At 41.8% G+C, this 16,029-nt stretch overlaps 1 protein-coding gene across 7 annotated transcripts in view; it reads left to right on the top strand.

The window, feature by feature from the left end:
* Window positions 1-16,029, top strand: part of si:zfos-2326c3.2 (mitogen-activated protein kinase kinase kinase kinase 4) — a 280,244-nt gene that overhangs the window by 97,855 nt on the left and 166,360 nt on the right. For 6 of the 7 annotated variants that reach the window (XM_041195371.1, XM_041195368.1, XM_041195369.1 and 3 more), the window contains 2 exons: window positions 11,723-11,848; window positions 15,206-15,316. In XM_041195371.1, coding sequence (XP_041051305.1) covers window positions 11,723-11,848; window positions 15,206-15,316 — 237 coding nt within the window. The remainder of the gene's footprint in view (window positions 1-11,722; window positions 11,849-15,205; window positions 15,317-16,029) is intronic. The other variant, XM_041195370.1, reaches the window with a different exon arrangement.

The following is a 16,029-nucleotide window of genomic DNA, read 5'->3' as shown; positions in this document are numbered from 1 at the left end:
TTCACTCCCTTTATTCAGAACGTGTTGATAAAGCCTGACGATTATAAAAGTAAAATGATTTTATTGTTTGTTACATGTGTGTGTTTTGCAGGATATGTTACACCTCATGGGACATTTACTGGTTACTGAATTAAGTCAAATAGGATCTTGCAGGTTGTATGGTTTTGATGGTTGATTTACCATTGCAGTGCTTTGGGCAATAAGATGTCCCAGCAGCTGATCACAGGAAGACTAAACCATTGACTACATGCTTGGAGAATGTGAAAGATAATCTGTCACAATAAATAATCAGGACAGCAATCTACCTTTGTGGTTTGTTAGTTTGCACATTCAATAGCTTACAGTTCAGTAGGAAATTAGTAACTGCTAAGTTATCTCTTTCTCTCCTTTTTTGGCAACATTTTTTTGTGCTTATTTTTCCTCATGAGCTGTATTGTGAATTGAAGCCTTCTCCCCACACTACATGCCAGTGGTACTATACACCATTCTTTGACCAAGAGTTCACTACTGATGGCATTGTTTGGCAAGCAATGCAAATTCCATGGGAGGCACCCTGAGAAACTTTTAACATAGAACATTACAGCACAGAAGGAGGCCATTCAGCCCATCATACCTGTGCCTGTTTTTTGTAGAGCTATCCAGCTAGTCCCACTCCACTGCTCTTTTGCCATGGCCCTGCTATTTTGTTCTCTTCATGCATTTTTCTGATTCCCCTTTGAAAGTTGCTCTTGAATCTGCTCCCAAAACCCTTTCAGGCATTCCAGGTAAATAATTAACTGAGTTTAAAGTAAAAGCTTCTGAAGCCAATTAGTCTAGTTGGATTTTACTTAATACATATACAATTATGCGATTTGTGTCAACCTGTGATTTTTTCCCCCTATACAGCAGTAGCTTAGTGCACCCGATATCCAATTCTTAGAGCTCCGTAAGGATATTAGTACATTATATAGGTGTTTCCCCAACTTTCCCCAACTCATCCCCTTCGATAATATCCTGACACATCTGCTGGTGAAATTTGGTCTTGTGGATATCTTGTGTTCAATCTGTCTGCCTGTTGGGTTTTTGGAATATATGTCCACGCTATCCATATCTCTCAGGTCATCCATCCAAAACAATTACCTTGCCTCTGCTGACAGTTGTTTTTTTTAAAGATTTGTGATTTGAGGCATCTTTAATTCTAGCTGTTCTGAAATCTCAACCCTTCTGGCTGCTGTCCTCCTTAGTTACTTTAGGCTGGGATTGCATTGTTCCTGTAGCAGCGGTACGTAATGATGAACCCATGGGTCAAATCATTTATGATTGTGTTGGAGTTAATTTTGTAGAGTCAACTCTAAAACACTGCAGACCTGATTTTAAGTCTGTGCTTGTGGGTGGGTTTTGAATGGGTTAAAGTCTCACCAACTCCCCCCATGCTTTTCCAAAATGGAGCAAATGCTTTGTTTACTTGCTGCAAGTGATGTAAATGAATATAGCCCATTTACCAGATCCGTGTTTTTCTTCACAGTAAGCCATATTTGAAAAAAAAACACTTGCGTTTATTCAGCACCTTTCATGACCATGGGATATGTCAGAGTTTTAAAGCCAATGAAGTACTTTTGAAGTACTTTTTGAATTAAACAAAAGCATGGGGGACAATCGTTGCCTAATGCATTTTTCATGGCAATGCCTGGACCAAACAGATTTGATTTGCCAACCTATGAACACCCCTGTCTCATGCAGCAAAAATTGTTGTTCCCTTTGAAATTTAGCATTCTTGCATCTATCCTGATGAGCACGAGACAAAGGGTTTCGACAGCATATCTCTTTTCTCAGCAATACTACTTTCGAAGTGTCCTCACTGTTGTAATGCAGGTAACACAGCAGCCAATTTGTGAGCATTAAGATCCTACAAACAACAATGTGTTAATGATCAGATAATCTGTTTTTGTGATGTTGATTGAGGGATAAATATTGGCCAAGATATCAGAGAGAACTCCCTGCTCTTTTTCACAACAGTGCCACAGGTTTTTTTTACAGCCACCCAAGAGAGGAGACAGGGCCTCAGATTAACATCTCATTAGCACCCCTGACAGGGCAGCACTCCCTCAGTACTTCACTGGAGTGTCAGCCTTGAGTTTTGTGCTCAATCCCTAGAATAGGACTTGAGCCTGAAATCTTGTGACTTAGTGATGAGTGTTACCAACTGAGCCTCAGCTGACACTACCCTCCATCAGGTATCTTATATTTGCACAATAATGTTTTAGTACCACCACAACGTTTATTCATATAATCAATATGTATCTATCTTGTGGTCCTACACTGAGCCATAATAATCCACAATGTTTACCATGATTATTTTATGCTTTAGATAGATATAGTGTGTGATGTATAGCAACAGTTAGTCAATGACATTCCTCCTGAAATGTAGAACAGGAGACTGGCTGTTTTTTTTCTATCAAATTCTCTCAGAATTTGAGTATTTTAAAGTTGGTTAACGAATCACTAATTCTGGTCTCAGAGAGCAAGAAATGTGCTGAATTTGAGGATGGACACTGCCTGGAAGCAGAAAGCAAGGACAGATTGTCAAACAGAAGATGGAGAGACTAAATCAGAAGAATGATTGACAGCAAGATTACAAGAGAGAGGGCTGTGAGATTCAAGGACTGTGTTGTAGTGGGCAAGAGACAGAGCAAAAATGGGGATCAGGACAGACAACAAAGCACGTGGGTGAGAATGGGCATCAAGGAACATCCAAGAAAGAAGATGAACAATACAGAGAAAGAAGGAATAGAGAGGCTGTGGGGGAATCATTGATTTACAGGCAGTATTTTTGATGACATAGAGGTTAGTTCTTCAGTTATTTATTTTTAATTTTGACCAAATGTTGAAGGTCGCAATTAAGAACTCAAAAGCCTCAGAAGGTCCTGTGTTTTTTGTCGGTATGGAAAACAAAGAAATTTATCAGGAACAAGATTTCCTTAGGGATATGAAAACATGCCTGTTGATGATGCCCAGCGAAATGATTCAGATGAATCCCTGTCCAGACAATGTGCAGTGGAGTACACCTGAGAAGAGACTGCTCCACGAGGAGCTGATGGCTCTGTGAAAGCAAAGTTGTCAAATATGCAGTTCTAGAGGATGATTGACTGGAATTTTCAGGTAATGCTAGGCTTGGTCCACTGTACAGCTCACCTTAGCATCATGAGGAGGGAATAGTAGGCCAAACTCAAAAAGCGTTGTGGAAATGGGATCTAAATGCATTCACCATCAATTTAATTGAAAAGCCCAAATCCAATAACATGGTATTATGAACTAGTCGCCCTGAAGGGGCTCCGATTTATGGATTCAGAAACCTTAGTGAGGAACCCTACTGATGGTCTTGAGCTTGCTGCAAAGTGTTGAAGCATTATATCTATGGTATATTTTGCCTGTTCACTCCCTTTATTCAGAAAGTGTTGATAAAGCCTGACGATTATAAAAGTAAAATGATTTTATTGTTTGCTACATGTGTGTGTTTTGCAGGATACGTTACACCTCATAGGACATTTACTGGTTACTAAAATAAGTCAAATAAGATCTTGCAGGTTGTATGGTTTTGATGGTTGATTTACCATTGCAGTGCTTTGGGCAATAAGATGTCCCAGCAGCTGATCACAGGAAGACTAAACCATTGACTACATGCTTGGAGTATGTGAAAGATAATCTGTCACAATAAATAATCAGGACAGCAATCTACCTTTGTGGTTTGTTAGTTTGCACATTCAATAGCTTGCAGTTCAGTAAGAAATAGTAACTGCTAAATTATCCCTTTCTGTCCTCTTCTGGCAATTTTTTTTGTGCTTATTTTTCCTCATGTGCTGTATTGTGAATTAAATCCTTCTCCCCACACTACATGCCAGTGGTACTATACACCATTCTTTGACCAAGAGTTCTCTACTGATGGCATTGTTTGGCAAGCAATGCAAATTCCATGGGAGGCACCCTGAGAAACTTTTAACATAGAACATTACAGCACAGAAGGAGGCCATTCAGCCCATACTGCCTGTACCAGTTCTTTGAAAGAGCTGTACAATCAATCTCACTCCAGTCCTCTTTCCTGATAAAGATTCTGCAGGGGTGTATCAGGGTGTGTCAGATTGTTTCCACTGGCTGGGGGACCTATATCATGAGGGCAACAACTCCAGGATGAGAGGACTGAGAGAAAAATAAATTTCTTCACTCAATGTGTTGTGAATCTTTGGAATTCTTTACCCTAGAGGATTGAGAATGCTCCATCATTGAGTATATTTAAAGCTGAGTGAGACAGATTTTTGGTCTCTCAGGGAATCAAGGAATATGGGGAGTGGGCAGGAATGTGAAGTTGAAGTCAAAGACCAGCCATGATCGTATTGAATGACAGAGCAGCTGTAATGGGCCATCTGGTTTACTCCTGCTCCTACATATTTATGTACATAGGTTCATGTCCCTGCAAATTTTTCCTTGTTTTTTTTCCCTTCTTTTGTATCAGTTGTCAAGCATTCATCCTTGGCCTAGTCCTTTCTCCTGACCAAGATTACAGGATGGGAAAGTTAACTTAATGGGGATTCACAAGCATATAGCTACATCTCATCTTCACATTGCAATGTCATCACAAGATCCCACCACACTGCTGCTACACCACTAGCTGACTAAGAATCTAGTTTCCACCCATTAAGTAGTCACATTTCACGACTGCTGTGCCAACTTCCAGCAGCAGCCGACAGAGACAAGTTGGTTAATTTTGTGTTCCGGGAAGACCCTGCCCATCAGCTTGATCAGGTTCGCACATTCTTTCTAGCCCGACTAACATTTGCATTATTGAGGGTGTGGAGGTAACACCCTCAACAACTTTACCACAAACTGTTTAGCAACGAGTGTTTCAGCGGTGCGGTAAAGATGTGCACACGTTCACCTTTCCTATTTTTGTGTACTTTTTATCTTGTCAATCTCGCTGAAGGACAGCTAGCCTTCAGATAAATGCATGTACGCTGTGCATGAGAACTGATCCAAAAATGACCAGAATTAGCTGTTGTGTGTGTGGGGGGCAGGGCAATGACCCAATTTTTTCCAAAGATGTATTCAGATATTGCCGGTGTTGCCAGTGCAGCACCTATCATTGCAAATCCTATTAACGGAGTCAGACTGACACTTTTTACAGGTGCTTTGTCATAGTGTTGTAGCCATAAAAGCTTTGACAATTGATTCTGCTAAGGTGATAGATGTGTTTTCAATGTGTGGCGTATGGTGTTAGGTTTTTGATGAAAAATAAGAAGTGTGTTCTGGTTGAGGAGAACATTACATTCTTGCAACGTTCAATTCTTCACGTTTTACCTACAATCTCCACCTTGTATTCAGTCCTACTTCCCCTGTATAGTTCAAAACCACCAAGAGCAGTTTTAACCTAAATTGCCAGTGCAAAACCCACAAGGTTGGGTGGAACTCTTGTTCTACACCCCGCCCAGTATTTCACTTCAGTTGAGAGTAAAATTGGGAGGGTGATTTCAACAGATGAGTTACGTCAATGACAAAAATAAAAATACCTGGAAAAACTCAGCAGGTCTAACAGCATCTGCGGAGAGGAACACAGTTAACATTTCGAGTCTGTATGACTCTTCAACAGAACTAGGGAAAAATAGAAAAAAGGTGAAATATAAGCTGGTTTAAGGGGGGCGTGGGTCAGGTAGAGCTAGATAGAGGGCCAGTGATAGGTGGAGATTACCAAAAGATGTCATAGATAAAAGGACAAAGAGGTGTTGAAGGTGGTGATATTATCTAAGGAATGTGCTAATTAAGGGTAGAAAGCAGGACGAGCAAGGTACAGATAGCCCTAGTGAGGGTGGGGTGGGGAGAAGGGATCGAAATAGGCTAAAAGGTAGAGATAAAACAATGGATGGAAATACATTTAAAAATAATGGAAACAGATAGGAAAAGAAAAATCTATAAAAATTATTGAAAAAAGGGGGATCAGAAAGGGGGTGGGGATGGAGGAGAGAGTTCATGATCTAAAATTGTTGAACTCAATATTCAGTCTGGAAGGCTGTAAAGTGCCTGGTCGGAAGATGAGGTGCTGTTCCTCCAGTTTGCGTTGAGCTTCACTGGAACAATGCAGCAGGCCAAGAATGGACATGTGAGCATGAGAGGAGGGTGGAGTGTTGAAATGGCAAGCGACAGGGAGGTCTGGGTCATGCTTGCGGACAGACTGAAGATGTTCCGCAAAGTGGTCACCCAGTCTGCGTTTGGTCTCTCCAATGTAGAGGAAACTGCATTGGGAGCAGTGAATGCAGTAGACTAAATTGAGGGAAGTGCAAGTGAAATGCTGCTTCACTTGAAAGGAGTGTTTGGGCCCTTGGACAGTGAGGAATGGGGAAGTAAAGGGACAGGTGTTGCACCTTCTTCGGTTGCATGGGAAGGTGCCATGGGAGGGGGTTGAGGTATAGGGGGTGATGGAGGAGTGGACCAGGGTGTCCCAGAGGGAACAATCCCTGCGGAATGCCGCCAGGAAGGATGAAGGGAAGACGTGTTTGGTGGTGGCATCATGCTGGAGTTGGTGGAAATGGCAGAGGATGATCCTTTGAATGTGGAGGCTGATGGGGTGATAAGTGAGGACAAGGGGGACCCTATCATGGTTCTGAGAGGGAAAGGAAGGTGTGAGGGCTGATGTGCGGGAGATGGGCCGGACACAGTTGAGGGACCTGTCAACCACCGTGGGTGGAAAACCTTGGTTAAGGAAGAAGGAAGACACGTCAGAGGAACTATTTGTGAAATTGGCATGCGACAGAGGCGAAGGTTCTGAGAGAATGGGATGGAGTCCTTACAGGAAGTGGGGTGTGAGGAGCTGTAGTCGAGGTAGCTCTGGGAGTCAGTAGGTTTGCAATGAATATTGGTGGACAGTCTATCACCAAAAATTATGTCAATGCTCCCCTCATGTCAAATTGAAACATTGAGAGAAGATTTATAATTCTCATTCTGAAACTGAAGTATTAACATTTGCTGATGTTAGAACAGCAGCTAAAGATTTGCACTCTCAAAGTGAGACATCAGTACAATGCAATCCTAGAAGCCTAGAGTCATTACGGAACAGGAGGAGGACATTCAGCCCATAAGGTCCATACCTAACAATGTATAAGAGATAGGTTGTTGGATTCTAGTGATACTGATCAAGTACAAAACGGATAGTCTAAGTGTTGAAAAAAAGCATCCGTGTGATTTCTGCTTGTTTCTTCAGGAGTTGATGCACATCTTAATCAAACTCCTTAAGCTTCAATAAACCTACATCATTTGGTTGAAGTTAATCTCACCTATTCAGAAGACCTCACATCTGTTAGTTACCAGACTGCCTAGCTGACAAATACTGATGGATGAGCATAAATTTCCTTCAAGTAAATATTGGGAAGATTGAAGCTATTGTTTCTGGTTCCCACTGCAAAATCTGTTCCCTAGCAACTGACTCCATCCCTCTCCCTAGTCACTTCCTGAGGCTCAGCCAGTTTGTTTACAACCTGCGCGTCACATTTGACCCTGATATGAACTTCCGACCTCAAATTCGCATTATCGCTAAGACCACCTATTTCTATGTCTGTAACATTGCCTATCTCCGCCCCTTGCTCAGCTCAACTAGTGCTGAAGCCCTCATTCATGCCTTTGTTACTTCTAGACATAACTATTCCAATGTATTCCTGGCTGGCCTCCCGTGTTCTCCACTTTGTAAGATTGAAGTCATCCTAAACTCTGTTGCTCATGTCCTAAGTTGCACCCATTCCCCTATCACCCTTGTGCTCAATCGATGCCTTGATTTTTAAATTGTCATCCATGTTTTTAAATCCCTCCATGGCCTCAGTTCTCTCTGTAATCTCCCCTAGCCCCATAACCCTCCAAGATATTTGTGCTCATCGAATTCTGGCCTCTTGACCATCTCTAGTTTTAATAACTCTACCATTGGCGATATGCCTTTCAATGTCTAGGCCTGAAGCTCTGGGATTTCTACCTTAAACACCTCCGTCTCTCTACTTTGCTTTCCTCCTTTAAGATATGTTATGACATGGCAGTTGATGTGTGCCTAGTGAACTAAATCCACAAGGGAAACTTGACCATGCTATCACAATGTTTTTGCAATTTGTATTTATCATGAGAAGATTTGTGCACTGATTTCACAAATAATGAGTCCACTAACCCCTTTAAAAATTTTAAAAACTAAATTTAAATATTTATTAACAAAAAAGATTTCAAGTATATACATAAGATTACAGTTACTCAATACTTTAACAAATCTCAAACTTCCTAATTAACCTGATTCCCAACTACACACGCCCTTTAAGGCAACAGCCCCAAAATAGATTTTAAATTCAAATAGGCAAGCCAACAAGCTTACCACAGCACCCATTCGACAATGGAATTCCAAATGCTTTCCTCCACCTTTGGTTACTGGCTACCAACATGGCACTTCTGCAAAAGTGGATGGAGGCTTTCCTATGGCTGTTTTACATAGTGCTTTTAGATCTTACATACCGCCCCCTCAAAATAGCCTTCCCTCTTCTTTATATGTTTCTCTCTCTTTAGCCTGTAAATTCCATTGTACTATATGTCTTTGGAAATTAACTTTTCCCATAATATAAAAATCTTTCATGTTGCCAATATGGTCAGTACCTTTGGGAAAAATAGACATACTGCTTGGCCTTGTTTACCTTGTTAGTTGTAAATATCCTATCATCCCTTTGAAACCCAAAAAACCCCTTCACTTATCTAACAATGCAAATTTCCTTCATGCCCTACATGCTAAGCCCTCATCTATGTTTACTCATTAGCATTTCAAATGCCCATTACCTCTAATTTCTTTTGATAATTTTGGAGTTTGCAGTCTTTCTGACGCTAATTTACTTAAATCACACAGACAGAACTATCTACACTCACACCCATAAACCTAATTTACAATAAGCCACAATAATATAATGAAAAAATGTTAGTCTCATGACAGATGCTGCTTGAAACCCACTTCTTTGACCAAGCTTTGGTCACCTGACTTAAATCTTCTTACATGGCTCAGTCTCAATTCTTGTTCAATGACCAACCACCCTCCACCACCTCCCACCCGCACCCAGGGTGTTTTATTACATCAAAGGCACTATATAAATTCTTGTTGTTGTAAAGAAATGTAACATTTTGACTTGATTTCCATGACTTTACCAAATGAACATCGGTTGTAAATAAGCATCATGAACATCTAGAACTCTGCCTGAATTCAAATTCTTTTCACCATAACTAGCCATATTGTTACAAACCAATATTACTCATTTTAGTCGTCATACTTAAATATAAAATTCTACGGAACTCAACTTAAGGGCAACAAACGGTACATTTTTGAAAACTAGTCACTTTTGACATAAAACATATGCTTTCGTTGAGATTCATTTGCGGTGTTGTGAAATACAAAGGCCGATTCTGTGCTTGTCGGAAGATGTGATAATCTTCGGTCATGTGACACATGAAATCTTGAGCTTGAACCCTGGGCATTCTATCCATTAAAATTATTGAGTGAAAAATCACAAGCTGTCCAATGGCAGTTTTGTCACTTCTGTTCATGAATACTGAGGACTGATGAGAGTGCTCAATCTCATTTCCTGAATAGCTCTCACCAGAGGAGAATCCGAGAGGAATGTTCCAGATTTCTTTGTTTCCTTGTTGACTCTGTTTTCCTTGATTGGGTGGAATATTATGGTTGTCAAAGACCGGACATCGGACTGAGAGATGCATCAGGACACTTTGAAAGTCCTGATGCGTGGACCAACATGGGAATTGTGTGGGATGTACCAACTTCTGAAGTGCAATTCCTCTGCTCCCGGGACTCTATGCATATGTCTCCAACTCTGAGATAGGGTCAGAGACTCTGGACAGTTCCGATGTAATTAACTCATGAACTGGCCCCCACCCCATCACTCACACTGACCACCACCTCCTCCACCATCTACCCCCCTGACCCCCCGACCCAACCCGATGACCCTTCCAGATCACTCTGCCCGGCCACCTCACCAACCATCTCCACAACCACCTGACTACTCCCTGACCCAGCCCAATTACCTTCCCAACTACCCCCACTGACCTCCTGACTATCCCTCGACCTGACTACACCTCCCAAGCTGACGCAAATATCTCCTGAACCTCCTACCCACGCACCTCACCCACTTACCCATTCTACCCACCTCACACACCTATCACCCTACCTATTTACCCATTTCACTCACCTTTCCACTCTGCCCGCCTGATCCACGCTACCCAGCTCACCCAAGACTCTGTTTTCTCCGACTCCACATCACTTTAATGGAGTTCCCTGGTAGACACTGCACCGCGTTGTGCATTTCAGTGGAAGCCAGGCCCAGAGGAGCCCAGCAGAAATATGGAGCAGTGTCAGGTGAGGAGAATTTACAAGCGCAGCAGCAATCCTATGATGATTGACACTACTTGGAAGATCTGGGCCTATCTCTCCCAGGAGATTAAGTCGCTATTGGGGCTAGGAGTTGGACAGTTGGAAAGGCCTCATCAGAATACTCAGGCACCATGGGTATGAGGCATGGCCGATGGACTAGTTGGTCTTTCCCTGCCCTTCATTTTCATTTTTTATAATTTCATGTAGTGTGTTGCATTTCTTGATGTGTGATGAAATGAAGGTAGTAAATTGCCTTTGCTAATGAGTAGGAGTTTTGAATCTCCACATTCAGCCATGCTCTGATGATGCACATTATAAAATGGTTCTGTGCACTTACTTCGAAGTTGGTGCTTCAGCTGGAAGACTGGGAGAGTTGGTGCTCCTGACAAGCCTGGCTGCCAACCTTAGCACGGAAAAGCAACTATCGTTTGCAACTTTGTGCTAATGAATGCAGTCATGTTGTAAATGACATTACAAAATACCTGGAAAAACTCAACAGGTCTGGCAGCATTGGCCGAGAAGAGCAAAGTTGACGTTTCGAGTCCTCATGACCCTTCAACAGAACTAAGTAAAATTAGGAAAGGGGTGAAATATAAGCTGGTTTAAGGGGGGTGGGGGGGGTGTTGTTGGGACAAGCAAGCAGTGATAGGAGGAGATAACCAAAAGATGTCACAGACAAAAGAACAAAGAGGTGTTGAAGGTGGTGATATTATCTAAAGGAATGTGCTAATTAAGGGTGGAGAGCAGGACAAGCAAGGTAGCTCTAGTGGGGGTGGGGTGAAATAAACGAAGGGTGGAATACATTGTAAATTTGTAAATGACATTGTCTGATTAGGTGACCTGAGGGACAATGGTTATTCAAAACAACCATCACCATGAGTTTGAAAGCAGAACATAGCGGATGCTAGAAATCCGAAATAAGACCAACAAGTGCTGACAACACTCAGCAGGTTAGGCACTATCCATGGGAGAGAGAAACAAGATTTACTGTTTCAGGTCGATAATCCTATATCAGAACTGATGGGCCATCACCATGAGATATCTCTTGCATTTGTAAAAGATAGAAGTGGACAGTACTTTCCATCGACCGTCTTTCCTGCATTTCCTTTTTCTGTAAGGAGAGAACATGGGGAGAAAAATGCAGAGCCATAAATGTCAGACCACAACTCTTCACAACTCCTGCATTCGTCTGCATTTGCGTGAATCCTGAAGTTGTGATCAGTTTCAGACGCTGACAGTTCACAATCAAAAACCCCACAAATTCTGGGCCGATTCTATTAACGTTGAAACACTTTTCCCATAAAACAGGACGAAGAGGAGGAAATCAAGCTGGAAATTAACATGCTGAAGAAGTATTCTCATCACAGGAATATTGCAACATATTATGGTGCTTTCATAAGAACAAATCCTTCAAGCCATGAAGACCAGCTCTGGGTAAGTGTTTTTGTATGTTCCATGCTATTTGACAGCACCAAGGCTTTTACACGTTCTACAAAGCCACAGGAGTGAAATGAAACTTAGGGACAAACCTTGCAATGGAACCTGCTCAATCACCCCTCTTTCAGATTTTGAATATATTATCATTGGTTAATGTCATGAAAATATAATAATTTTCATAATATTATTGTGATTTATTGTAAAGGTAGGTTAATGGTGGGCTTTGGATCTCTGTGCGTATGGGTGTGTGTGTGTGTCTGGGTTTTAATTGAATTACAATCTGGTCTGGGCGCTTTAATGTATCAGAAGGGAAACTAGGTTTGAAATGCTAAAAACGTAAACACGGGGTCGAACCTTTGGCTCAGCGAGGCGGGCGGGGCCTCACCGCATCACCGCGCATCATTCAGATTTTCAGACTCGGCTGCGTGCCCGCTGAACTGTCAAAGGCCTATTAAGGCCACTTAACAATCAATTAAATCATTGACCTGAGCTGCCCGTCCAGCCTTAAGGTTGGTGGGGGGGTGGGTGGTGGGGGGCGGTGGGCAGGCAAAGAGCCCAGGCGGCTTTTGCATTTTTCATGGAACCTCATCCACAGGTGGGATGAGGTTGCATGAACGTTTTTAAAGTGTTGGATAAAGTTTTATTAACATTAATGGACATGTCCCAGCTCGTGTGCCGATTGCCACCCGAGTTCGGCTCCGCGCCACCATTTTACGCGGGCGGGTCAATTAAGACGTAACCAGTAGCACTCAGCGCTACCTGTGCAGGCGGGAGGGGGAGGAGGGAGAGTCAGGGCCAGCGCTGTTTTATGCATGCAATTGAATGGATATTAAAATAATTAAATAAATGATTTTAAAATGTATTTAAACATGTCCCCTCTCATGTGACTGTGTCACGTGAGATGGGACATCTTTTTTATTTTTATGAAAACTTATTTATTCATTTAATATAAGCTTTAGGAAATCTCATCCCGCTCGTGGATGAGGTTTCCTCAAAAAGTGTGAAGGCCGCTTGGGCTTTTTGCCTGCCCGTCCACCTTAAGGTTGGACGGGCAGCGTTACTAATTGCATGAATTGCTTTCTTAATGGCCTTAATATAAGCCATTTACATATCGGGGGGCACTTGATCGCAGGGCTGTGCGATGGTGTCGGGACGCACGCCCCTGCACACTGACTGAAAAATTCTGCCCATTAGTTTCTTGGGAGATTGCACAGCTATAGTGTTAAGCGCTTAATTAATCCAACAGGGCGACATTGTCATGAAAATGTGAATGTCAGTGCATTAACAAAACTGTGCGGGACTTTTAATATAAGGCATGTGTACAGCTGTTCAGTTCCTTGAGGAAGTTAGGACATAAAGGGCTGCAGAAACTTGGGAATCTTCAAGCAGAATGTCACTACTGATAAAATAAACAGGTTAAACGCCTGAAGGCATTTTTAGCACAAGAAATTCAATAAAACATTTACTTGTGCTGCATTTGTTTACTTCAGTAACACCACCACTTACATTTAATTCTTTGTGTATAATATTCACTATTGTATCATAACCTTTATACAAAGCTTTTAATGTTGAGTGCTACTAGAACCTTCAGTAGCAGGAGCTTTATTGGATGTATGACAATATTTTGAATTTTGGCAAATAAATATGTAGCTTAGGCCTTTCAGTCTTCACTTTCTCTTGCAGCCTGGTCATTAAGCCCCAGGCTTCACATCACTTCACCACTACTTAACTCATTTTTATCACTCCCTTCTCGCCTTCCTGAACTGTGGTCATTCTGCCTCTTTATCGAGGTTTCTAAAGGAAAAAAATGAATAAACCAATTTCAAAATTTGGTTCTAGATCAGTCCTTAAATCTTGACGTGTGACTATTGTCAGAACAATCAAAGATAATTTGAGAACATACAAACATGAGAAATAGGAGCAGGAGTAAGACCCACACGGCATATCGAACCTGCTCTGCCGTTCAATGAGATCATGATTGATTTTCTCCCTCAACTCCACTTTCCTGCCCACTCCAACAGATAATTTTAAATTACTCCTTATTTTTGTTCAGTCAGCCAGCACTAATAGAAATATTTAAACTCGGCAGCTTAATTGTACATTACTTCCTCAGAACTATATCCAGTGAGTTCCTCGACATCTTGCATCACAATTGCACCCATCTCTTTCATTTATTAGTGGACACATGCCTGATCTCAAATCTGACTGGCTTGATAGAATTACAAAATATCCATCTTTTCATTGTTTGTTTCTAAAAAGAATTGACGCAAAGGAATCTCCAAGCCACAACCCTTCCAGCTATAACCCTTAAAATCGAGTGTACCCTTTCCTGGTTGTTTGGGAATAGCCAGTGCAAATCATTTCATCCAAAGCACAATGACATTGTTTTGCATTAGCTACGGAAGGAGCTTCAGTTTTGACGTATCAGAACGTCAGGATTGCTGAACAATAAACACTTTGCAAAAGCATGCGCTGTATGTTGCTTGGCGCTGCGCAAGTGACAAACCCAGTGGCCGCTCTGAGAAGTTGGATTCTCAGATCAGGTGCTTCCTGCTTTCTTCAGGAGCTGGTCCAAAAATTACAAGACCACAAAGCCACTTGACAGATTTGCCTGACTTTCAGGTAGACATTGCTAAATATCTAGAAAGAGAGAATATAATTAGGAGCAGCCAACAGGGATTTTAGAAAAGATGATGAAGTTTGACAAACTTGTTGCAATCCTTTGGGAGGCAGGACAGTGCTGGACGTGGGGAAGTATATCGACTTTTAGAAAGCTTTTGACAGGAGGGCAATTGGAGATTAAGGGTTATGGCAATGGGACAAGGGAACAAATTGGATTAAAAATTGGTTGAAAGGAAGGTAATGGGAGGAGGACTGTGATTATGTGGATTGGGTCAAACAGCATATTTCCACGTCATGTCAATGTAATGCTATAGCTCTCTTGAAATGAGAAGCAGTTCAGTAGAGTAGACAGAGAGAAGAGGTTTCCACTTGTCAGGAAATCCAAAACGAAGGGTCGCTAATAAATTCAACAGGGAATTCAGGAGAACCTTCATCATCCAGTTAATTGTTAGAATGTGGAACTCACTACCACATGGAATAGCTGAGCTGACTAACATAGAGGTATTTAAGATAAACCCATGAGGAAGAAAGGAACAGAAGGATACACTGATTGTGTTGATAGTGGGTGGAGGGGAAAAGGTTTATGTCGAGCGTAAACATCAACCTAGAGCAAATGGACTGAATGGCCTGAATGTATGCAGAAATTTTATAAATTATCCATAAGTCTCCATGAATGACATATGGTGTAATATTAAAACCCACCCCTTCTTCTCACTGTGCTTTTGATTTTAGCTGGTAATGGAGTTCTGTGGAGCAGGCTCTGTGACTGATCTGGTCAAGAAAACTAAGGGGAACTGTTTGAAAGAAGACTGGATAGCGTATATCTGTCGAGAGGTTCTTCGGGTAAGTAGGAATTGCAATCAGAAAACTCCTTTTATCGAGCTGCCACTTCAGCACTGTCTCAGGTGGATCGTCAATAAACACACTTTGTGTTGCTTAGGTGTGAAGGTCTGAAGTTTAAGCAGTGTTAGCAGATCATTATCTTCCAACTAGTTCTGATATACTGTTTAATTATTTGCCTTTCTGACAGGAATGGCACTGCATGCTTTAAACACCCCTCAGAAATGCACCATCACCAGCGATAGTTTACAGTTGTGACTTATTATGTTTTAGGGGACTGTGTATCATAGCGGTTGATGGCTGTAGTCGTGGGGGTGTTCCAGAGTTAGATATTTCAGGCTGGGAAATTGAGGGGGTGTTGGGGTGTTGAGGAACTTGAATTTAAAGCAGCTAGGCTTTTCAGGGTTTGGGATTTTAGTAAAATTATCATAAATAATCTAAAAGGCCTCCGAAGAACCTATTAGTTTACCATGCATATTCTCTGGGGGTGAAATTGGATTTGGGTAGGGAACATAAAGCAGACAGAATTGCATTTGCCTACTGTTAGAAAACATGCCTGATGTTTAGTTCTGTAGAAGTCCACGGGTCTGAATATAGAGCAAGGAACATCACTGGCAATCGATGTGACACCGTGCGAGCTGTGTCCCGTTAATGTCCAATGTCATTCTCTTTATGTTTAAAGGGAATCTTCCAAATGGTGCAGCAAGATATATCTG

Source organism: Carcharodon carcharias, chromosome 9 (assembly GCF_017639515.1).
Source record: "Carcharodon carcharias isolate sCarCar2 chromosome 9, sCarCar2.pri, whole genome shotgun sequence".
Taxonomy (NCBI): Eukaryota; Metazoa; Chordata; class Chondrichthyes; order Lamniformes; family Lamnidae; genus Carcharodon; species Carcharodon carcharias.
This window is presented reverse-complemented; position numbering and strand designations above follow the sequence as displayed.